General features: G+C 33.9%; 1 protein-coding gene across 4 annotated transcripts in view; it reads left to right on the top strand.

Annotated features, from left to right (window-relative positions):
- GULP1 (GULP PTB domain containing engulfment adaptor 1) overlaps nucleotides 1-15,770 on the top strand; it is a 187,204-nt gene extending 171,434 nt beyond the window's left edge. For 3 of the 4 annotated variants that reach the window (XM_081143474.1, XM_081143475.1, XM_081143476.1), the window contains 3 exons: nucleotides 5,034-5,172; nucleotides 8,073-8,167; nucleotides 13,906-15,770. In XM_081143474.1, the coding sequence (XP_080999600.1) occupies nucleotides 5,034-5,172; nucleotides 8,073-8,167; nucleotides 13,906-13,977 (306 nt within the window). In that variant the 3' untranslated portion in view covers nucleotides 13,978-15,770. Of the gene's footprint in view, nucleotides 1-3,197; nucleotides 3,420-5,033; nucleotides 5,173-8,072; nucleotides 8,168-13,905 lie in introns of all 4 variants that reach the window. The other variant, XM_081143477.1, reaches the window with a different exon arrangement.
- The last annotated feature ends 10,704 nt before the right edge of the window (nucleotides 15,771-26,474 follow it).

Raw genomic sequence — 26,474 nt, 5'->3', positions numbered from 1 at the left:
GTACCGCTCCAGTGGTTCCATCATGGGCTCCTTTTCTGCCAAGTGAAATAGCCTTTGATAGTACCCGTGTTACATACCTCTGCATCACACTGAAATTGTGGAAATCTTTTCATTGGTTTTAGAAATTGGGTCCTTATTCAGACAGTCATTTAGATACACCGAGAAATTTCCGTTACTTGACTGTGCTGTTTGCTTTTTGCTGTGCTCTAGTGGTTTGGCAATAGATTAGAGGTTGGGTTTTCCACCATTTGGTACTAATTATCTAGGAACAATCTGATTTCCATTTATTACATTCACATGGCAGTGTTGCCTGTATTTATATCAGAAAAAGGGTTTATTCTGCCCTCCTAGCCTTGTGAATGCCTCCAGAGGATTGTTTCGTTATAAGATGTGGGCATAGCAACTTAAATCAAATTGTTCCTCTTGATTCTTGTGTCTGGGAGGTTACATTTTACATTTCTGGCTATAGAAGCTTTTAACCAAATCAAACTATTGCCAGGAAAGCTAAGTGAACAAAATTGTAGTCCTAAGATATACTGGACTTTCTATTGCTGAGTAAAATAAATTTCTTTCTTTCAGTTAAACCAAGTGTTACTGGATAAAATTCTGCCTTTACATAATCAACTGTGTGGCCACTGATTAGACTTGATAGAACAATTATAACCTAAAATGTGTATTTATTGCGGGTAAACAGACCTTCCTATTTATCTTCCTCTAGTGTTTTCTCAACTACTACTGAAGTCAAGATAGGCAAGAACAAATTGTGAAAACTCCCTAGCACACAGCAAGCCAATGTGAATCTTTAAGCAAAGGCATACATTTTAAACATGAACATTGATTCAGGAACACTTGGTGTCCACAAAAAACGATTACCAGTCCACGCCTTCACTTTCATAATTCTTACTTGCACAAAAGGTGATTCTAAAGAAGCAAACCCTGTCTAATGGGAAGAAAAATATATTCCATTCCAGTTCTAACCATGAGTACCTGATTAAGTCACTTAATCTCTCCTTGTTTCAGTTTTCCTCTTTGAGATATGTAGATGATTGTATTAATGTGTTATACAGAATATTTTAGAAAAAAAATGTTCACAAGGAGCTTGCCGTTGTCACCTATAATTAAGAGGTGGCTATCAATCAAAATTATACAGTAAACTATATAGATCATAAAATAGACTTAAATTTATGTTTAGATACATGCAAACATGTATACATATCTGTAGAGTAATAGATAGATCATTATGGAGATCAATAGGGAAAGCAATGAATATATAACTTTTTGCATATTAATAGAGTGGTAGATTATATAACTCAGACCATCAGAGATTTTGCTTCCCCGCTGAACTCTTCCCTCAATTTAAATCTCTCACTTTACACTGCCTTCTTTTTATTGAAAGGGGTGGGGAGAGAGAGACATAGATTTGTTGTTACACTTATTTATGCATTCGTTGGTTGCTTGTTTGTGCCCTGAGTGGGGATTGAACCCACAGCCTTGATTATTGGGACAACACTCTAACCAGCTGAACTACCTTGCGAGGGCCTACACACTGCCTTCTTTCTATCAGTGCTTCCAGAAACGTGTGAAGAGGTGGTTCCAAGCTTAAAGGTTTCCTTCAAACTTGTTGGGAACCCCATAACTATAATTGTAGTTACAATCTTTCGTGATAAGATTTATAAAAAGCCAGATCGGTGCTGCCTCAAAGTCCTATCAGTGTTGAAAAATCTCTCCAGTGTGATTTGTAGCTGAGGAGTCTGGCTCCAGGCTAAATCCTATGTGTGCTCTTTCAGGCCGCAGGATAGGCTTCAGGGCAAGCCTCGGGGAAGACCACCTCCCCACACCAGATTCAGTGCGTAGTAGGGAGGAGGGGGACTCACCTCCTCCATCCCAAGCCGGCAGCTCTTCTGTGTGTCTGCATGCCGAACTCAGGTGCCTCCCCCCAAAGGCCTCCTTGTTGGAGGCTCTGGCGAAGGCCTCTCTTAGGTGCCTCTGCCAAGACCACCTTGTCTGGAGGCCTTGAAGGGACTTGACTGTGACTTTTGCCGTACTTCTCTACTCCCTGTCCTTCCGCTTTCCCTCTCCCTGGCCTGCTGCCATCACCCCTTCCAAAAGCCCCCAGCAGGAATCTTGTGTTCAGGAATCCCTCAGGGAGAGACACTACCCTATTTCTGCACTGATACTTCTGACCTTTGCCCAGGGCCATTCCCCAGGGGAAAATGAGGCACTGATGGAACCAGCACCTGCTTTCTGACCTCTTGCATATGCTAGTACTATAAGTGAATAAAAACTTAATAATTACTTTCATTTTGACTTGTTTAAACTGACCACTCTAACACCTTACATCTGGCAGCTCAGCTCTCTCCGGCTCAGCTCTTGACAGTAGCTTTTCAATATGCTGTAATGGAAATAGCTTCTAAAAGTCATCCAAAGACTGATGTTCAGACTCAATACAATGTTCTGCTTGCATGTTGTCTTATTGTTTATTATCTCCCTGATTTATGCAAGATGCTCATAAGCTCCCTCTGCCCATCCTGAAAAGTCTGACCATTTGGAACTCACTACCTATTGAAAGGGTGTGATGATTGGAGTCAGTTGTTTTGAAGTTTGGCTCTGCTTTTTACCCCATATTGGAATAAGTCACAAAGAACCTATGGGCCTTAATTCCCATATCTTTATTATAATAGGGACATAACATTACTAATACTCATACTTCAAAAGAATGTTTTGAGGATTAAATCTAACATGATTGTTATAACCCTTTTTGAAACTTGTACCAAGTCACAACTTTTTATAGACTTTCTCCTACTTCAGTGACCTTTTTTTTCTTATTACTCTCCTTCCTTTTTCCATCATTACACCAGAAACTCTCTCCAAAATAAATCTTTAGGCTTTCCTCAGTTTCCTCTCCAAGTCTAATGAATGCAATATTTTATTTAAATATCTAAAAATGTTATATTTCAGTAAAAAGTGGTCAAATTAAACTGTTCAGAATTTAAAGACTGTCACAAGGGGAAAATGGACTCTACTAAACTCTACTAAAACTATTTGTTTTAAATATTAGTAAAGGGTTTTTTTTCCCCAAATTACTTATCCTTGTAATAAAATAGCATTTTACAAACAAAATTTTACATATACTTTTTTCTTCTTCTTCCATGTCTTCTTTCTTCTCCTTAGTGTATTTCTCTGTCCTTTCTTTACAGCTGCTGCTCAAAATGTCTGATTATGAGCAACACGGGTTTCAGAGCTGCTCATCCTCTCTCTGGCGTACTAGCGATGACTCATCTCCCTGTCTAAACATTTCTTCCATTACTGTCACTCCTGTTAACTCGACTGATTCCAGACTACCACTGGGAATAATACCACCACCTTCCAAATGTGGCCTTCCCAAGCCAGTCAGTGAGAGCAGCATCCCACGACCTCATGTAATTTTCTAAATAGAAAATTCTTATTATCCCACTTATTTCCTTTAATTCTACCAAAATGTGCTATTTACATAGTAATGAAAAAAAACAGGTATGTCTTGAAAAATGTGAAGTGATCTGGGGCCTCTGTATGCCACTTTTGCCTTCTTTGGTTACCTGATACAAGGGAGTTCCAAGTGGAGAGTGCTGATGGTGTACAAATCCACAGAAAGATGAAATAGAACAGGGACGTCAAAGGACCCAGATATGGCAGTGGGGAAATGAGGTCATTGGCGATAAAAGCAGTTTCAATAGCGTTTAGTGCAGAAACAGCAAAGTGTAGATTGATAGGAGTTGAGGATTGAATGAAGTGTAATGTAGGGCAGTAAATGTAGTACCTTTTTTAAGGAACTTAGCCTTGAAGGGAAGAGAAAGAGAGATGAGAGGTTAGAGGAATAAAGAGGCACAGAGTGAAGACATTTTTGGTTGTTTTGTTTTCAACTACAGTTGCGGTTTGAGTACCTTTACATTCTGAGAAGGCCGAGGAAGATGGAAGCCAGGGGAATTAGAGGGATGGGATGATCAGGAGAACACTATTCCTGAGTAGGAGGAAAGTGCTGAGGGATAAAGTTGCCTGGGAGTCTGGATAGTATTTACTTTAAACAGGTTGTTAAAAAAGGGAGGTGACAGCAATTTTCCTGCATGAAAACAGATCTGTCACTCTTTACACATAAGTAGCCTTATTGTTCTTCATTGTTTTCGTCGTCTGTGAATCAGAAAAATAAATGTATTCTGAGAACTGTAATTTTAATATGAGCTACTCTAAGCAGTCTCTGTTCATGTTCTATAGGAGAAGCAAGTTTTTCCTCATTACCCCTCCCCAGTGTGGGAATTCTGTTCCGTTTTGTTTTCTGTGGGACGCGCATGTGTGTGTGTATGTTTTCCCCTGAATGACAACCAAAGTGATGATTATTTCATTCTTACATTATATTTTGGCCCAGACTAGCCCAGATCACAATGATTTGGGTCGTATTTTTAGTGATTATAAATTTGTTTCAAAAGGTAGGTATTTATTATCGAAAATCTGATGAAATCTTATTCAGAATAAAAGGCACTGCAATGAATCTAATAGTTGACTGTCATTGTAGTTATAAATACAAATTAAAATATACCCTTTAAAAATTTTAAAACTTGTTATCAATTGCATTTGCATAGTTATATTTAAGAAGGTACATCACTTATGTTCAATTATTTTTGTTCAAAACTTACAATCCTATGCCAAATATATTACTGAAATCATGTTTTATATAGTTTCTAACATATTCAATTCTCTGATACAAATGGCATTTATTTCTAGATATACAAAAAATTCAATGCATCTTTTATATGCATCTAGATAGTATTGTCACTATGTTTGCCATCATCTTTGAGAACATTTTTGCAGAAATTTTCAAACGCTTTCTTGCCAATAAGCATTTAGTGTAGCTGTTTGAACCATATGAAATTGCCAATATTTAACAATTTTTGACTCAACTGAATTTGTTGTTTACGTGTGTTTTATATGTATATGAAATATTTAGCATTATAATATATCTACACGAAATACTACCCTAATTTATATTATTTCCGTTGCAGGCAGGCAGTGTGTCACCTAAGTCACCCTCCACTGACATCTTTGATATGATTCCATTTTCTCCAACATCACACCAGTCTTCAGTACCTACTCCCAACGGCACACAGCCACCTCCAGTACCTAGCAGATCTACCGAAATTAGTAAGCTTACTTTAAAAAAAAAAAAATATATATATATATATATATATATATCTTTATTCATTTCAGAAAGAGGAAGGGAGAGAGAAACATCAATGATGGGAGAGTCATTGATCGGCTGCCTCCTGCAAGCCCTGCACTGAGGATCCAGCCCGCAACCCGGGCATGTGCCCTGACCAGGAATCGAAGAACGATCTCCTAGATCCTAGGTTGATGCTGAACCGCTGAGCCACGCCCAGCCGGCACCTTGCTGAATTTTTAATGTCTACCTATCCTGAGTGCTAAAGTTTAAGAAATATAGCAATATGTCAATAGAAAAACTAGATAGATATGTGATAGATAGATGATGATAGATGATAGATATAGAAGATAGATAGATAATAGATGATGATAGATGATGATAGATAGATGATAGATGATAGATAGATAGATAGATAGATAGATAGATAGATAGATAGATAGATGATAGATAGATAGATTGATAGATAGATGATAGATAGATGATAGATAGATATAGAATCCTGATTACCCCTGTACTATCTATACTAACAATTAAAGGACAAATTGTTCAACTAAATTTTAATTGTAAAATTGTCTAAAACTCTAATCCAGTGGGGGCTTAGTAATAGTACTTTTTCTTTAAATGAAATCTTAAATGTATTCATTCTTTTTTCATTATCTACTAAAGTAGAGACCTATAAGATTTCTCCTGAGTTTCTCTCCTTACTACTAGTTCTCCAGAACATAGTTTTGATCTTTGAATATATATCAGACTTGAATTAATTTGTTTAATACTACGTTCCCCGATTTACTATAAATTCCATGAGGGAAAGGACTTGGTCCTTTCTTCACTACTTCAATCTTAGCAAAAATTACCTAGCAAAATGCATGGCACACAATATGTGTCCAACAAATATTTAGTGGATAAAGGAAAGAGTGACTGTCCTGTGGTACCTCAGTTTTCAAACATCTCCATTGACGAACGCTATAAACCTAGAAGGAAATGCTTCGGTTTCCGAACACGCCTCGGGAGTCGACCATGGCCCGCGGCTCCCGCTGAGGGCAAGACCCTGAGGCCCAGCTGGTGGCCGTGGATCCCTCGGTTTCCGAACGTTTCAGACCTCGAACGGTCTCCGGAACGGATCACATCAGAAACCGAGGGACCACTGTATTAGTTTTTATTATTTTACTCTTGCATTAGATTTAATACTTTTAATGTTATTAATTACATAGCAGACCTTTTTTTATTAGCAATTGACTTATGTGATATTTTGTTTTGAATTTTAGATTCATTTGAGCTGACCAAATTAAGCCATAGAGCTCTGTAATGTTTATTAATTTACATGATATTTATATGTTAATATGTAAAGGCAGTAGCCCCTGAAGTTGTGGAGGAGTCATGAACCCTTGAGAATAAGATAAAAGTTACAAAACCTCTTTACAGAAAACCGCAACATGCCCACTTTTACAGAATTCTGCGCTGCATTTCAGGATTGTCAGGGATGCCTTTAAGCCCACCTGAAGTCTCTGGGAATTTTGAGTCCTCACTTCAGAAAATCTGTGTAATGAAAATCTCTATTCCTCTGATTAGCTCCTTTCTCTTCATTAATTCTTTTTTTTAACCAACACCCACCACGTGTAAAGCATGGCTCACTGTGCTTGTGGAGCGGTGGTAACCAGGATACCCCTTCTAAAGAAAAGCTGCTCTGTCCTCCGAGTTCTGGTTCATTGCCTGAGAAACAGACTGGGGAAATAAATTGTAAAAACAGTAATAATACCCATAAGTTATATGAAAGGTGGCAACAAATTCCCATTTGTTTAGGATAGCCCTGGCTTATTCCTTCCGTTCTGGTATAACTATTGGTAGCACTCCTTTCACTTTCTTAAAAGTGTCTTTATTTGGATGATAAATAAATATGTCCCTCTTATTTATACAATACCAGAACCAGGAACTTCTAAGCATTTTACATTTATTATTTAATATATGAATCTGATGACTCCCCAAAATGTTATAACTAGAGAAGCAACAATAATGGCAATGAAAAAGTGATATAGAGGATGTGGCAGAACTCAAGCAGCATGAATATTATTTCTTACATAGCTTTGAATTTAGAGAATATAGTTATAGTTTCCTGAAAAATGGAATTCTTATTACATTATAAATTCCCAGGCCCATATATAATTTGAATTTTTTTTTTTTAGTCAATTAGGGCTTTATTTGAATTGATTCAGAGAAAAGGAATTTCTTAACCATTTAAAAATTTTTTTCAGTTATATAGTAGATCATAGCCTTATCAATCACAGCCACCAATTTTAACTTGCATACTTCTTTTGTGATAAAAAATAATGCATACTTTATATTTACAGAGACCTTTCTGATACTGGGATGAGAGGCATTTTAAAACAACCTGTCTCGTGGTTATCTAGGAAGGCAACATGATTTCACACTACATAAGATGATGTTTCTTAAATTTTTTCTGAGATTAAAGTATGTGTACTATGAGTAAAACGACCTACTAATCTAGTCAGTCCCACATATTGCTTCGCTACTGTGTTGCAAAGTCATCAGTAAATGGAATAAGGAAGTCTCAGTGAATAGCACATTCATTTTAGTACATTTAAATTGCTTCAGTAAATTGTAAGTATTGTAATATACATTTATCAAATATTTGGCGAATTTAATATTAAGGACGCCTTGATGAAAGACACATTATAAAATGAATCTTTGTGTCCACATTGGTACTTAACTAGTCTAAGCTCAGGAAAGCCCAGCATAGAGTGTAAGTGTAGATAGTAGCTCATTTGGTCATGTAAGTATTTCTTTATATATTTCTGCCTTTCAAATCTAACACACCCCAACTCACTTCTTGTTATGCGTATACTAACTTATTTTCTTCTTTTAGAACGGGACTTGTTTGGAGCAGAACCTTTTGACCCGTTTAATTGTGGAGCAGGGGATTTCCCTCCAGATATTCAATCAAAATTAGATGAAATGCAGGTGACTATTTAACTGATTGGCCCATAAATGTTTTTTTTCTTTTTAATATGTGATTCTGTATAACAAAACTACCTTTTCCTTGAATTATTAGCAGTATAAAAACTTACTTAAAATAATTACTTTAAAATAAGTATATACATTTAGTCCTAAAACTACTCCTACAGATGGTAAGGATAAGGTTTGGTTTAGTTTTGTTCTTAATGGTGCAGTTTACAATGGCAATAAGATGGTTCATTTTTTTTTTATACAAAATTACATGGATTCTAATGGTTTATTATTTTGAAATCCAAGAATTAAAAGGTCATTACATTAGATCTATAAGATTCTATCTCGGTCTTAACAATTATGAATTTCAAAATTGTGAATGGGTAGATGAAGGAAAATCTTTGTGAGACTAAAATCAGTCTCTCTTAAAAGAAGCATTGTAGTTTGAGTTCATAACTTTTGGGCTTTTACTGAAAAAGCAGACACCCAGTGACAAGTTTTTTAGGAATGCAGTTTAGCTGGGTTTTCATTCTTTCTCTCCCTTTTATTTTTCAATTCTGGAAGTTTGAAGATACTGGTTTTAAGAACTCTATAGAATGACCCATGATTAATAAATGTTCTTATAAACACGACAGTAAACTCTGCTGTTTATATTTTCACTTTACATTTTGATGAAGTTATATGCTAGTTTTTATCAGAGACATACCCTTGAAGTTCTCATACAAATATTAATTCAAAATCATAAGTTAAATAAAAGGAAAATTACAACACCCAATTAAATTCAAATTAAGAACTTTAATATAACAGGATGAATGATGCTATTTGGCTGAAACTAAAATCACCAATATCAACCTTCTGTTGATGTCAGCATGTGTTTTGTTTGATGGTACAGTTTCCCTATCTCTTTGCTATATTTCAAATACTATGAAACTTTCACTCAAATAGTGCATGATAATTTATCAGGAATGCTTAATTTCTTTTATATGAAATCAGTTGGTATGCTTTTGTAAGGACAAATACAAATATAGGTACTGATGTGGTAGTATTTGTTCTCAAGTGTTATACAAACCATAAAGGCTACTTTTCTATTCATGTTTTTTAGATTTTCACAAAATTGAAAATTTTTCTATATATTTTTTGAAGATAAGCCTACAACTTTAGATTTTTGTAGGAACTTACTTTGAGAAACACTGTATTGGAATGAGTTCATGATGTGTTAGTCAAATAATGTTAAGCTGTGGTATTTTTGCTTTTAGTTTTTGCCATTTCTAATATTTTCTTAATGTCTTTTTATTCTTTTCTGCTTTCATGGTGGGTAGCGCCAGAGATGGTTGGTATATTATTTTAATAATAATTTTAAACAGCTTACAACTTTTTAAAGCTAAAACCATAATATTTGCAAGCTTTATTTAATAAATATTCAAATAGCAGTTTCATATGGATGTGTCTGATTATCAGTTGTGTTTAAAGAGATCTTATAACCCATACTTTAAAGTATTTTTTCAATGACTTAGTCACTATTGCATTGTCCATCTCATTGCTTGTCTGTTTCTTTGAGTCCAGGATTTATTTGCAAGGTCATTTCAACTAAAGTAAAATACTATTTTCATCAAAAGTCTATAATGACTTGTTATTTATCTTGTTAGCCCAGTTAATCTAATGCACACATTTAGCTACTATTTTTATCTTTGCAAAGAATGTAAAAAATGTATACGGTATAATGGGTTGGATAAACCATTATATTGAGTTAATAAGTCTATTGAAATATTTGGTTTTCCTTTTATATTTACAGAGGAAATCACAGAAGATCTCATACATGTACAATTTAATCAGAAATGTTAAGCCGTATTTTATTATAAATTGTTAGAAAATTATATATTTATTTGAAATCAATAATTTAATTTTTGCATTTCACATAATTTAAACTTCTGTGTGCATGACATTGACAGGCCAATCATTATAACTGTATTGATAGCCCAGAAGTACACCTTATAAGTTATAATAACTTACTACATTAAAAAAGAAGCATGGCAAGTCAATGAATGGTGAAAGAATTATGCATTAAGTAGTATTAAGTCAATTGGTTAATAATTTTGAAGGATTGATGCATAGCAGAAACAGCAAATATTCAAATAAATTTCATTAACATTAGACAGATTAAAATGTTTGAAATATAAGTGAATATCTATCAGACTTTTTATTTGGAGAGAAATTTTTGTAAGGGCATATAGAACTTCTGTAGTTTTAAAATTTTCTCTCTAAAAATATAACTATATCACATACACATAATTAAAGTAAATAGACAAATGATTAAGAAACTAAACAATTAACAGATAAATTAAAAAACACACACAATAGTTCACAAAAGAAAACCACAGGTGACTGGTATGCAAACATTTTAAGTCTAATCAGAGAAAACATACAAATTAAGTAAAGGACTATAAATGTGTTTTAATCTAGCAAATTATCAATATTATTTTCTTGCTAATAATCAGTACTAGTGCAGGTATGATGAAGCGAGCATTCTAAATCACTGAGGGACCAGGGTCAGCTCATAGCATTCCTTTGGAAGAGAATTTGTCACTAATACATGTATTTGTATTTTTCATCGAAGTAATGCAATCTATTCTGGGGAGAAAATAAGTATAAATGTGAAAAATATGAAAAATAATTCAGTATACCTTATTAGTAATTGTAAAATACTGGAAACAATTAAATCATATTAAAAAATAATAGAATGTTATATAGTCATTAAACTAGTTTAATGGGGACTCAGAATAATAGTAGAAAGTTTGTTCTGCTATGATTAAAATATATTGAAAATTCTTTATATATGTAATACAATAAATAGCAAGTTATATGTCATATAATCTGGCTTTTAAATTATCAAAATCGTTTTAAAAATTTATAGATGGAAAGAAAGGAGACTCAGTGACCTACTTCAACATGTTCACAACTTTTGCATATGAGTGGTTTTTCCTTCCTTGATATGCTTTTCTCCCTACTTCAGAAAAATAGAAAATACAATTGGGCAAAATATTTCATACAAAAAACCTATTAATATATTACTAATAAAATTATTTTTGTATGATGTTAATTTTAATTTCCATCACTACATAAATTAAATAAACCCTCACTTTTATTGAGAAGTTAAAAATTCCAGAGGATGTGCAAATTCTAGACAGATTGCATGTCCGCCGAATCATGATTTACAAAATGAGAGCGAGGAGGCAAGGTCAGAAAGCGTAAGGGAAATTTTATCATAGGAGAAAAAAACCAGGGCCCCATATAACTGTGTTTGTTAATCTGGGTGATTAAATTAATCTAAGAGGACTTCAAAAGGATCCTTATAAATCACCATGGAGATGTTCTTTTAAGTGATAAACTTTTTTTTAAATTACTGACATAGTGATTGAACCCTATTTTACTTTTATTGCTATTGAGCTTTTCAAATACTGATAGTACGTTGATAAATAGTATTTTCAAGGTCATTGAAGTGACACTGGTTTAATTTCAGATTGAACTGGCAAAATTTTAAAACACTGTATGGTATCAGACCTTTCCGAAGGTAATATATAGCCTAAGCTATCAACCTATGTCTTTCTACCCACCTAATATACCCCAAGATGACATAATACACATATCTTCAGATATCCAAATAAAATATTTTTAAAAACAGGTTATTTGTACTATGTTCAGCTTAAAATACTGACTTTTCTAAGTATTTGGCAGCATAAATATAACAAAATACTCATGTGATAAGAACAAGCTTTGAAAAAATAATGGTAAGTACTCTGACTTTTGCTCAACTAAAAGTAATTTGTATTCCAAGTCCTGGGAAGCAATTTTGGAAAACCTTTGCAGTGATCACTCTGTAGGGTCTGTGCTGTAGACAGTGAAGAGCATTCTCTGAACATTACCAGAGAATAGGTGTGCCTTGCAGTTTTATAACAACCTTTTTCCTCTGCATCATACTATTTACCTTGGATTTGTAATAACATGAGTACATTTAGACACCTGTTCTAAATGAAAGGAATTTTGGAAATTCAAAGAGATACACAGTTGGTTAACACGCAAGTAGATACAATCTAATTAAACAAAACACACCAAGCAGAACTGGGGACAAAAGCCTTATTTTTGAGAGACATGTTTTTTCCTCAGAAATAGACTACTGTCTACATTTTATTTGCCAATAATGTGTCACATGGCCACCCCAGCTATAGATGATCTCACTGAACAAAATTTCAGTTCTGTTAGTAAGAAAGTTAGAAATGTATATATTATATTATATATTTATATATATACACGTATGGATACATATATATCAGTGATTTTCAACCAGTGTGCTGCAAGAATGCTGAAAACATGCCATACCTGACTGTTTAGTCAGAGGCACGGACCTCTTTTCCCTTAGATTGTCCATTAAAAAGTGAGAGCAGCCAACACAGCAGTAGCCATGGTCTGAGTGCCCTGTCTTGAACCACAAACATATAGATCATATAATAGAGGTGCATCTTTCTGGTCACATTGCATAATAAGGTTGCATCTGATTGTTTAATTCTTGGTACCAGAAATACTTATATACAAGTACAGGCACCTGATTTTTTTAAAAGTCACTTTGGAACAAAAGGGTAAGTAATCACTTTTATTATTATTTTGTTCTAATTCAATCAAAATTATGCCTATTTTTTTGTCAGATTGGCAAAAAATGTATTTTTGGTGTTCCACAGAATTTTAGTAATTAGTTTATGTGTGCCGTGAGATAAAAAAGGTTGAAAATCGCTGACATATGAAAAGAGAGAAATAAAACACTGCCACACTGCTTCTACAGGAAAACCTAATCATGGTCTCCAGTTTCATTGATGAGTGTGAGTCTGTGCTTTTCACCTCTTCTTCGTTGGCAGTGTGCAAAGATTTACGGACAAATGTGGGGATGGAGATAGCTTATACTTCAATTATCTATCTTCTGCAAAAAAGAAGAGAGCTTGGAGTAGAGAAAGAAAGCTTTTTTTTGCCACTAACTTTTAACTGAAAATCTAAGAAATAAAACAAAACAAAAACAACCTTTTACAGCAATTGTGTACTTGCTATCAATAAATCAAAGGCAACTTAATTTCCAAAAATGTCCTAAAACATGCTCAGTGAAGTGAGATTCAAAGTAAAAACTTATGACTACAGCAGGCCTAGTGAAGGAAGCTTTCTCCCTGGCACAGAGGCCTGCAGTTCTGTGCTCCACGTAGGGTAGGACATTGCATCTACTAAATGTATTTTATCAGGCCCTGAAGAGTGGTAACCGGGAAGGAAAGGTGAAAACTAGCAGTCTATCTTGAACCATTTATCAATTTGAAGGTTAACTATCTCACTTATATTTAAATATTACTTATATTTAAACGAATATTGATCTTTAGAGCCAACAGAGAGAAATTTAAGAAGGACAAAGATTTTACTGAAAAAAAAAGATGTTTAAGTCTTAAAACGGCTTAATTCCATATATTTCTAATTTATTCTCTCTCATGCATGCTAACCTCACATATATTTAAAACTTTCAAAATGCTAATGGGTGTAAAGATCTGTCTAGGGTGTACGGCTATATAAAAATTTGTCAAGCCAACATTTGACATTTAATTATTTCTTAGTTGATCAAAGCCTGAAGATTTCAACTTTTGTTCATAGCCTCTTTGATTTACTGATTTTTATTTTACTTTTTTTGCCATGAGCATTTCCTATTTTAATGATTTTACTCTGTTTTACAGGAGGGGTTCAAAATGGGACTAACTCTTGAAGGCACAGTATTTTGTCTCGACCCATTAGATAGCAGGTGCTGATGTCAAGAAAAGAATTCCTGATTCATGTTAAATTTATTTTTATCTACATACCTATATCATTCGCTATTACTTTATGACAGGTCTTATACATGTGCCAATATATTTTTTAATATCTTCACTTTCTGAAAATTATTCCAGTAAAATTTTCTTATACATTCACTGTTGGTCTGTAACATTTTATTTTAAAAACAACTCACTGTATTCTTTTATGTTCATTTCTGTTGTAGAAGAATTTTTAATCAAAAGACAAATTATCCAAATATCTATCTTGTGTTTGAGTTCTAAATAGCTAGCATCTTGAAATTTGTGTTCATACTCCAGGCTGCTAGTTTATTATTGATTTCCCAAAAGCCATACCTTAATGGTACCTTTTAAAGTCCTACAGAGATATACCAATGCCAAACTGAATACTGTATTCAAACTAATAAACATGTTACCATTCATTAGACAAATGTCATTTTATGTATGAAGTGTTGTTTCATATCACTGAAAAAATGTAAACTTTGAATATAATGCCACCAGGTGATTTTTAGTAGAAGTAACAAAAATATAAATTCTTATAATAAACCAAATGTATTTAGAGTATTAGTAAATGCAAGGTAATAAAGTTAGTCATTATCATCAGTTATACTCTAAATATTTTATTTATTTCATAAATATTGTGGAAAAAATTAAAATTTGCTATTTACAAAACACATAAAATTTAATTTCTAATGAGATAAGTTACATTACTAAACATATAAATATCATTTGATCTCATGTTTCCTGAAAAAGCTTTTGGAATGTATGCTGTCTATAGTTGGAGTGTCTGTTACTCATATTTACTTTACCAAATATATTTTTTTGTCTCAAAATATTGTGATGTCCCATTAGTTTTGATACTGTAAAACCTATGGCAACTATTCTTCATCAATATTCATCACTATCATCAATATCAATTCATTCATCAATATCATCAGTATTATCTAGCAAATTTAATTTTTTGTTGTTAAAGTTAGAATCTCATATTTTCACAAAAATCAAGTTGCTGCTCAGTTTAGTCTTTAACATGAATAATATTTTTCGCTCAGTGCAACAAAAATTTATGGTCAAAACTTATAATTTGGTTCATCACAATGTAAGAAAAATAAATTAATGAGGTTAGATTGCGGGTACATCTCAAAATCAGATTTTTCTTTTCTTTTACTCTTGGAAATTTTCTTCAAATGCTAAAGGTACATTTTCACTAGGAAAAGAAACCAAATAGCTTATGCAATAGTATACTTGTATGTATCTCCATAATGTTCTATGATATATATATATATATATAAACCTTCTTGTTTGTTTTCTGGTATCTGTTAAGTTGTCCTTAATTAGAGGTAGTATATGTTTCATAAAGAAATGTGTTTATAATTTTGTTTGTCATATAGTATTTTGGAATTTGTATAATGAGGACGTTTAGAAGCCATATCGATGGCTTTTTTTTAACAGATAGAATTTGTATTTTTATTGTACTTTAAAAAGCTTTATGTAATAGTTATATATTTAGTGGCCATTTATTATCAATGGTAACACAATAGAATACTTAAGATGATATTTGCACATTTAAGATACATTACTTTACCAATTTTTAATGGTAATCAGGTAATCGATTCTGCTACTGGCATGATTAAACAGTCCATAATTGGTCATTAATTATGAAAATTTGTTTCACCAGTGTGTTTTTATGAAGATCCAGTGGAAAATTGTATTTCTATGTAAATTCAATGATATGTTTGATTTTGCTGAGAATAAATGATTTTAATTAAATTAAACTGTATAATTTGCTCATTAAATAATGTCTAATTAAGACATGTTCTGAAGCTAATTACATGCTACATTTTTCTGGTTCATAGATTGGAGACAAAAGAAAGACAGAAGAGAAAGAGAGAAAGAAAAAAGAAAGGGCCTTAACTTCATTTCTTATAGCCCACACACATTTTTAGCCTTATGAGCAAATATCATTCAGTTGTAAAAACAATGGACTTGATCCTGCTGGTGAGAGAGGTCATAGTTTGGTTCCTTCTACCAGAAGCAGCTGGTGCAATAACTGTATTATGAAAATATATCTTTTCAAAATTGAGAGTCTTTTTAGCCTAGTAATAATACAAAGCATGTCTAGGCTGATAGTCTTTAAAAGGTAGACTTGATAATAGGATTTGAGTTGTGGCTAATGGAATATCATGAAGTTTTGAACCTTTTAAAAACACTATGTTTGTAGTATTTTAAAGACATACAGGATTCACATGCACTGCCTTTGCACACCAATGAATAAATGAATTAATCCATTCCATAAAATTCATTTATTACTCTATGTGAATACTCTATTACGTATGTAAGAAAACACCTAGTAAGTTTGCTAACAGGCTTTGTTAAATTGAAAATGACAGTTTATTGTCAGAAAGGAAAAATAAGGCAAGTGTATGAATTAATGAATGAAAAATAATGTGTATTAAAGTACTTTGTGAACCAAAAATTTTCCCGAGAATATTTATATTTAACTATTTTAAATGTGGGTACCTAGCACTGGCCAGCCAGTGACATTAATTGTCTTCATCTCTTCTTGTTTCTTGTATTCTTGAGTTGAATTTTTTTTTTTAAATTTTAGTTACATTACGGTAATTCATTTTCAGATAGAATTTCTGATAGATCTCATGTTGTTTCATTTCTAAATACTGACTTTTTGTAATTCTTTTAGATGTTACTTAACATAACCATGAACAAACTGGCTGTTAATATTTTTGTGTTCCAGTGTTTCCATATATACTTCCAAATTCAATATTTATTCATGATTTTGGGTTTCAGTCTCTGTTAAATTACTTGAAGAATCTTGGACTCAATTTTGACAACTAAATCTCAGACTCCACCTAAAGTACACCCTTTATAAGCCACTAAAACACTGTTGAGATCAGCATGGGTAATAAGGGGTGGGCAAAAGCAGGTTTACAGTTGTGAGTACACGAAACAGTTTATTCTTGTATTATTATTTATTAATGATTGTATTATTTTCCATGTGAACAATTGTAAACCTACTTTTGCCCCACCCTGGATTGTCCTCAGGCTCCTGTGTCTCACACTTGAAGGGTCAGAGTTAAGTGTCCTCTCCTTCATAGATAACAGGCAAATTTCTCAGTACTGTCTCATAAATGTGACATAAGCTTGAATTCTCAAACACCTGTTCCATATCTTGATCTTAAGTTGTTAAGGTCCAAATGTAACCCACTTCTGGAAATTCCTCCCTTAAAACATTTTTGGATTTCATCTAAGGTGGGATTCCCTTACTCTAATGAGGAGACCTCCTCTTTAAATAATTTATGGTTTTCTATTTTCTCGCTTTCAAGTAAATTTTTATTTATTTTTTTAAAAAATATGGATATTATTTAAATAGAAGATGTTCCCATTCTCTGGATTCATTTCTTTTCATTCTAGTTCATGATTTCTAAAATACACCACTTCAAGCTTGTAGTTAAATAACATACAAAAGATGGTATACTTAAAAATGGGTTGAGGTTAAAGTCTCATTTCAGATTTTCCTGACATTACATGATAAATTGAAATAGCTGAATGTCTTATTTCACTAACATAAATTTCTATGTATCACTAACATTGGGTTTTGTGTCAGTTACCACCATAACTTTACAACTAAAAATTTGCAGAGACTTACCTTATTTACCTTAGGCAAATTTTTGGCATATGTTCAGGTGCACACTCAAAAATAATTGAACCAAGCTTTTCCAGTTTGCAAGCAACTCTATATATAGGCACTTTGGAACATGCATTAAGGCTCTTAAATATTGCTTTCATTAAACGGAAGCTGACTGGAAGCTCTAGTTATCCTTTTACACTATCAACTTATTAATGTTTTTTGGAAAAATCCATAAAATACTATCTTGTAAACATCTTTTAAAAATATTTGAATGTCCTTTTTTAATCCTTTCTATTTATCATCCAAAAATCTTGAGGGAAGGATTATCTTGACGTTTTTGTATACCCTTTGGTGCCAAGCACAACACTTGATCCATAAGCGTTCAGTAAGAGGTTGAGTGACTCCCTAGCATGCTTCTTGCTGATGACGTGAACTAGAACTCCTTATGCTCTCTGTGAAACAAAAGAACGACATGCCTTCCAATAAATGTTAGGAGACAACCACTTTGTCTTCTCTGACAAAATATTTACCATTATTTTAACTTTAATCTTACCACAGTAATAATTTGATAAATAAAGATGGTAACATACTCTAAGAACATCTATCAACCACCATAGAATCACAGACTAGGGAAATCTGTCTCAACTGAGGGAAGAAAGAAACGAATGGTTACTGAGTTTTAACGAGGCTGTGAAGATTCAAAGATGAGTGCTGTATAATTTGGGGACATTTCCTGTACTCAACAGAGTGGGAACTCGTCTGTTGAGTGTGTATGTTAAACAGTGAGAGCTAAAGACTCAAACCGTGTCTTTCCTTGAACCTCATGTTATAGCCTCACAGTTGGCATTGGGTTTAAACGCTTTTAAGTTTCTTTATTTGTCCTTAACTTTTTATTGTCCTCTGACTTCAAATGACATTTTACAAGAATATGTTGGGGCCCTTCCCAGTTGACTACTCCCTCCCCTCTGTCTGGCCAGGCTGCTATGTTCTCGTCTGTTCCAAGGGTCACTTGTTCCAGTTGAAATAGCTGTCTGGATGGCCTGGAAATAATCCAGATGCTGGTCTTTCCTGCAAAGAAAGCAAAGAAAGATGTTTGTGTCTTGGCTACATTTTGAAAGAAAAAAATCAAATGAAAGAACTTTATGGCTAAATCGACTAATAGTTGAAAAAAATTAATGTAATTCTGGAACTAATTTAAAATTATTATTTTTCGGTTCTTTGTATCATTTTGTTTTTTTGAGTATTTTTCCAAATCAGTTGTTTACAAAACCTTTAACTAATTGGTATTAAATAGCTAAGAATATATAAGAAGTGTATGCAGAGTGATTTTGACAAAGAGCATATATTAATTTCTCACACACAGAGACTTCATTTAGCTATTTAATTCTTTGTTTATTTTATTCTTGCTATCTGCTTTAATTGGAAAAAACCCTTAACTTATACTAGACAGTACAGGGAACAGGAAGAGATAGGTAATGAGGGGATAGTCATAAATATTCAGAGATATCAACTAACCCACACTGGGCAAACTGGCTGTGCACAGATACTTAACCTGTTCATTTTTCAGACAGTTTGGACCATTTGCAGGCTAGGAGTAGTAAGTATGATGCAGTTATGCAAAAAGCTGTTTCAGCCATGATTCCTCTTTAAATTTCCCCTTGTTCTCTGACAATGCCTACAACTTTCATCTTTTCTACATGAAAGGAATTGAATCGGAAAATACCTGAAGAGAAGCTGACCTCCTGTTTCATGACCCTGCCATCAATGGGAATTAGAAAAACAAATCTTACTTTCTTAGAATCACTTAAGTTTGAAAATTTCTAAACCATACCTTACTTGAATTTTTAAGTAATTTTCAAAAAGATTACTTATATAAACTATATTTGCTTTAGAACATCTGAGTTTTATCTAAAGGGAACCACTGAACTAAGATTTAAAACTTCATAATTTGATGTTACACTTACAGTAACAGCTTTAGTCTGATCTTCGACTTTGGGAATGTCCTGTAATAAGGTTCATGAAGTTCATGAACATTAGCTATTCTTGGCATAAAAGAGAAGAAAGTCCTCCAAATAAACCAAAGATTTAAAAAATTGTCATAGAAACCGCATATTTCATCTTTTATTTACATACTAGTTATAAATATTGAATCAATGGCTCCTAGGTAAATAGTGCATCTAGTTGGCACTAGTCCTGTAAAAGACGACAGTAGACACCACTAAACTGTCCCAGCCTTTGTGCCTGTTTATGATCTCAAAACCTTCATAATAAAGTTGAACTCAAAGCAAAAGCATGAATCTTAGATTCTTTCCCTTGAAAGGCAGACCTCAGAGCACATTTGCACTGGAGAAGTGGGGCCTACGCTTCTCTTCAAAAGCATTAATGACTTGCTAATTTTCAGGATAACGTCAAGATAAACGATGTATGCTCAAAAGAATTCAGAGGCGCCCTTGTTTCCAAGTAAACATTAAACCTTGAAAATGCCAGCAAGGAAATGTTCATATGTATACTATATTGAAATATCAAAACATAAGTGTTCCCAAATATGTTGAAACGTAGAGAAATTTTTAGATTCACGGAGAATTTGTTATATTTTTGGATTTTAATGACATCTGCTTGTATTTGCTTAGGTTTTACAATGAAAATTCATATGTGAGAATGTGAATATTTAACTACTTTCTTGAAATGTATTCAAGTAAAACTGGTATTTGACATATGTTGAGTTATCCTCCCTTGTGTTGCTTTTTTGGTCACATTTTTCATATTGCTGTACTTATAAGGAAAAGAAAATGCAGCCCTGGCTGGAGTGGCTCAGTCGATTGGACAGGGTCCTGTGCACCGAAAGGTTGCTGGTTAGATTCCGATCCGGGCACATGCCCGGGTTGCCAGCTCGATCCCCAGGAGGGGGCGTGCAGGAGGCAGCCGTTCAACGTTCCACTCACATCGATGTTTCTCTCTCTCTCCCACTCCCTTCCTCTCTAAAAATCAATTTTAAAAAAAGACAGAAAATTCAGAGAACATGAAAATTCCCAGCATCCCTGTTAAGTCTTCCAAAGTCAGAAATTACATTTCTCATTGCTCCGTATCCCTTCCTTAAGCCTTAATCATAGAGCTGAAACTAGAGGAAACAGCTGTACCACAAGGGGCTCAAGTATTTATTTCTGCTCTGCAAATTGATCAAATCTCTACAAACCTTTAGAAGAGAATTTTCAAAAACACAAAAAAACCTAAACCTCCTTCTTAGCAAACAGTTTAATTTTTTTTTTAAAGAAGCAATCAGAATGTCTATCTGATCAAATAAAATTAATTAGAAAGCTGGAAGACAGAAAATAAAGTCAATGAGACCATGGAAAGCACATGAGTCATATGACCTAGTTGAGTTTATTTAGAACACACATACACACACTTAGAAAAATTTGGGATTCCATCAAAACCAGATTGTTTTCCGTACTGCTCCCCAACTAAAAATTAGAACAGCAGAGGAAAATTGGACAAAAATGTCCCAAGAAGCAATGCATGAAAATTGTCAAATAACTAACAAGACAAAATAAATGGAAAAGTAAAAGGGAGACCATGTTTTATAATTTTGAATTTTATATGTTAAAGGCAGTTCAACAGTGGTTTTTTTCACTAACATTTCATATTAATAGGCATTTAATACCACTTATCTTTTTCGTTAACAATGATCAGGAAAGTTATATAGCAAATTCATTTGTAGGATATAAAATGAAATCATGTAACTAGGATTTAAAGAACACAGCTGTTTTGGAATGTGCTTACTCTCAAGAAAGGCCAAACGAGAGGAAACTCAATGCATTAACTGATTATTGTTCTTGATGAGAATGAGCAATTTCAAGCAGAGAAAAACTTCAGCTCTGTTTCAAAAGGTCAGCTGGAAAACTGGTCACATTTTGAATACTTAAGACAGATGCTTTATGTTACAAGGCTTCTCTGATGAGGTCCTTTGTGCTGACTAGAGTCTGTTCCCCTGGGTGGGTATAGACTGGAAGAAAATACAAGCTCTTGTTCTTCGCTGATGCTTTTCTGTGCCTTAGCTGCACATTTTCTTGAAGGAACAATGGGAATTTCTGCATCCTGGCTGCATCTGCACTCTGACTATGACTATGCACCCATTCCAGCAAGAGAAGTCATCCCCCCCCTCCCCATAATCTATGTACAGAACTTCCTAGAAATGTGATTCAGAATTTGGTCTAAGCCAATTATTAAAGTAGGTTGAGGTAGTCAACGAAAATTTTGGAAACATTTTAGTGACGTGTTTTTTTCTTTCATTTTGTAAAAGTTAAAACATCAAAAGAAAATTATATAAACAATGAATATATATTGGCAAGAATAATGTATATTTATGACTGCCAAAATCTCAAGATTACTGATACAGATTGTGGTATGTCTGTGTGGCCAGAAATATTGTGACATGAACAATCTTTCCATCCAGTATTCATCATAGAATATTTCTTGGTATATGTGAAACCACATGTACATCAGTGAGAACTTACTTGTATGGAAATACTGCAGTCAAACCACTAATCATGGCAGCCAGATTTCCCAGAATAAAGCAGTTACTCTGGAAATTATGCCAACTACTTGGGTTGAAAATATGGTTTAAGAAATTGCAAATCAGCACAATATGGAAAGGTTATTAGCAAACTACAGCAATGTGGTTCTAAAGTACAGTAGACAGCATTGAACAGCAACTTCATAATGACTTTTTCTTAGACATCAGGTCTCGAACAAAAGACAGTTGCAAAAACTGTATATTTAGCCAAGTTAGGGTTTGCATCTAAATATCTTTATTCTGCCTAAATGAGTTTTAAGCACAAAATATGGACGTGTTTGTATAGAATAGGTCAACACATGGAAACATTTTTTTTCTCATTTTAAAGTACATATTTATTCAGATGTTTTCATAAGTTATTCTTGACTTTATTATTTGACACTTCATAATAGTTGTAAATTAATATAAATGAGAGCCAAGGCAATTATGAATATAAAAATATATTATTCATTTATTTATAGCAATATTCCAGACAGACTCAGGATGAGAGGCAGACTGACCAACTATGTCTAAGCTTTTGTAAGAACTTCAAATTTGAAAAACAAAATACAATGACTATGTACTCATAAAACATGTTTCTCTTTGTGTCAAGATTTTATAAAAAATTTACTCCCTGGCCAGTGTACTAAATGGTTAAAGCATCAGCCCACGAACCAATCGATTCTGGGTCAAGGCCATGTACCTTCGTTGTAGATTCTATCCCGGGCCCTGGTCGGGGCACATGCGCAAGGCAGCCAATTAATGTGTCTCGATATTTCTCTCCCCCCTCCCTCCCCCCCTCTCTGTATCACTCTCCATCCCTCCCTTCCACTCTCTAAAAAGTCAATGGAAAAAAATATCCTTGGGTAAGGATTAACAACAAAAACAACAAAAACAAATTCACAAAATGAGTTTCTATTTAATTTTAACGTACTTTTTTATGTCTTTTTTTTAATCCTCACCTGAGGCTATTTTTTCCATTGCTTTTCAGAGAGTGGAAGGGGGCCGGGGAGAGAGAGAGAGAGAGAGAGATCAATGTGAGAGAGACACATCGATTGGTCGCCTCCCTCAGGTGCCCCAACCAGGGCCAGGGATCAAGTCTGCAACCAAGGCCCATGCCCTTGGCTGGAATTGAACCTGAGACCCTTCAGTCTGAGGGCTGATGCTCTAACCACTGAGCTAGGGCTTATGTACAATTTTTAATTTTATTTAAAATATTACAGATGTCCCTTTTTCTCCCCAGTGACCCATTCCACCCTGTCCCACCCCCTCCCCAGTCCCTCTCCCCACCATTGTCCCTGTCCTTGGGTTGTGCATATCTGCATAAAAATTCTTTGGTTACTCTCTCCCCCTCCACCCACCCTCCTCCATCCCTCTGACATTCGTCAGTCTGATCTATGCTTCCATGTCATTGAATCTATTCTGTTCATCAGTTTATTAAGTTCTTTAGATTCCACGTATAACTGAGATCATGTGATGTTTGTCTTTCCCTGCCTGGCTTATTTCACTTAATATAATTTCTCTAGGCCCATCCATACTGTCCAAAGGGTACAAGAACCTTTTTCTTTATAGCTGCATAGTATTCCATGGTGTATATGTCCCACAGCTTTTTATCCACTCATCTACTGATCACTTCTCGGCCTTTTGGCTAAGATCAAGTGTAGTATGTACATTTTTTAATGCTAAATAATGCCAATCTGTTCTACACAATATTTTTCCAAATTAGTTTACCCATATAAATGATGTTCTTTTTTGATGCCTTAATAATTTACTATACATGTGTTATTATTGACCGAAACTTTACTATCTTATATTGAGTTAATTCTATAGAACAGAAATCATCGCGAGTCTTGTGATTATTTACTATCAACTACTCTAGCTTAAGTTTTTCACAGTGTACATGAAATAATGTGGATAAGTTGACAGAAACTTCTGATTACTATTTTATAGCCCTTTATTCCTGTAGTTGTGAAACTGCAGCATGTAGTATATGGGTTTCTATATGGCTACTCTAAAATCCAAAGAGATGAAAAAATAGTTATGGTATTCAGTATACTTAAGGTCATGCAAAAGGAAAGACATGTACACTGCTGTGTGGTCACAGATTAAAAATGTAAAAAATAAAACCAGTGAAAGTAATCTCACTTGTTTGCTGCAGACACCACATAAATACTTTGAGTAGAACAATTTTTTTGGTGGATTTTTGAAAATGTCAACATAACACATATTTGCCTTCAAAAAGATTTTAATCAAGCTGGAGACATCAGATGTTTGTACTTAAGTAACTCAAGAGGATTTAATAGATCAGTCATGGAAAAACCTGATGATAAGGTCAAAGTGACTTTCTATTTGTTGATTCTATTGAGTAAATCAACCCAGACCAGTATATAATGTGTCAACAAGTATATCAGTGGCAAACAACACAGTTTATCTCTCACCCACGCTACATGTCCATTACAAAATGCTGCTGTTACACTCCCGCCTAAAGAAACTATCTCTGCTCGGGGTGGTAAACACACAATGCAATATACAGGTGATAGAATGTAGAATTGTATACCTGAAACCTATATAATTTTGTTAGCCAATGTCACCCCAATACATTCTATAAAAAAAGAAACTGTCTCTGCCTGGGGCATCACTGATTTTGTGGTAAAGAGAAGAGGCATGGCAAGTCATTTGCTGACTCTCAGCACTCCTGCTGGGCAATGGCACACATTGCTTCTCAGAAGTGAGCGCATGCTCTTGCATTGGCCAAAGCAAGCCACGTGCCTATTTTTTGGCTCATTAGGGAAGGGACATAGAATGAGAACTACAAGGAGGGAAACAAAAATTTTCAAGCATTAAAATAATCCATAGTATATATTAAATGCCTCCAATACTTAATAATTTTGTGACCTTAGTAAAAATACTCTTTAAGCCTCAGTCCCCTTGCCTATAAAATATGAACACTGTTTAGTCATGAAGTTAAGGATAAAATGAAAATTAATATGTAAAGCATTTAAAGTTAGATAGGAACTTAATAAATAATAGCAATTATTATGAATTCCAAATGAATGTAGAGCAATAAGATTCCTATGGTTCAAATAAGTCTTAAGCAATAATAATAAAGCATCAAGGAAATTAATAGAAAAAAGCTTAACCTTATATTCCTTTCACTGTTTTATATACATTAGATTACTTAACAAATATCGTTTTGATATATTTTTTCAGAATGATTTCATTTCGTCTGCCACTTAAAATGTTCTGCACTTTTGAGCTGCCTGTTTGCTCCATATGATAGCTTTAATGAAAATAGGATTCAATCTTTCCAGGACTGGATGTCCAAAACTAAATAAATCATAAGACCTACATAATTGAAAACAGGAATGTTGGTCTAGTGAAAGCCTTACCCCTGCAATAGTGGCCACTGGCATGGCTTTTGAAATGGGTCTGTGTCTGCCAGAGGCCTTCGTGCTGAGCATGGCTACAGAACCAATAGAACCGCAAAATATAACCCAGGTTACCTTACTGGTACGCCAAAAGCAATGTGCTTTTTCTATGGTTTGCAATTTATCCCAAGGAAAAATTCAATCCCAAACCAAAATTGGCGAAAATGCTTAGAAAATATGAGTATTTGGGCAACTCAGCTATCCTGAAATGCAAATGACTGCTGACAGAGTGCCTGTCCAGTTTCGCCTCCTTCAACATGATAGGACATGGGCTAGAAAGGAAATATATATATTGCTCAAATGTACTGTCTCCATTCTCCTTCCTCAGAAACTGAATATTTGGATTTCGTGACTCTAAACTCTTATACTCCACGTTTTACACGTACGAATTTTTTCTCTAACAAATCTCCTTTCATGTTCTTATACTTTTATTCACTTCTGTTTGGATATCGTTAAATCCTTACATTTAATGTTATTTTACATTATATTTTCTGCCTTTTCATCTAGTTATTAAGTGCTTACTAACAGCAACTTGATGTAGAGTATACGTTTTTATGACTTTTAGTGTCTGACACAGTACTCTTATCACTAGAATGCGTTAATAATCGTGTGCTTTGTTTATAATCCGGCTTGTTATTTTTCTTGGTTTTATTGCTATCATATTTACAAATTAGATTTCTCCTCAAAAGTAATTGTGGTCTGAAGGCTGACTTAGAGAAAGAGTTGATTAATTTTAATGGAGGAAACAAAAGCACTTTCAAGTATTTGAAAGTCAGTTGATGTGGGACCTTGCAAATAAAGGCACAGTTTGAATTTGTACTTGTCCTACATAATTCTCTAAAAATGTGTTAGA

This window comes from Miniopterus schreibersii (assembly GCF_964146895.1).
Source record: "Miniopterus schreibersii genome assembly, chromosome: 7".
NCBI lineage: Eukaryota > Metazoa > Chordata > Mammalia > Chiroptera > Miniopteridae > Miniopterus > Miniopterus schreibersii.
The sequence above is the reverse complement of the archived record's forward strand: the minus strand, read 5'-3'. Positions and strand labels throughout refer to the sequence as shown.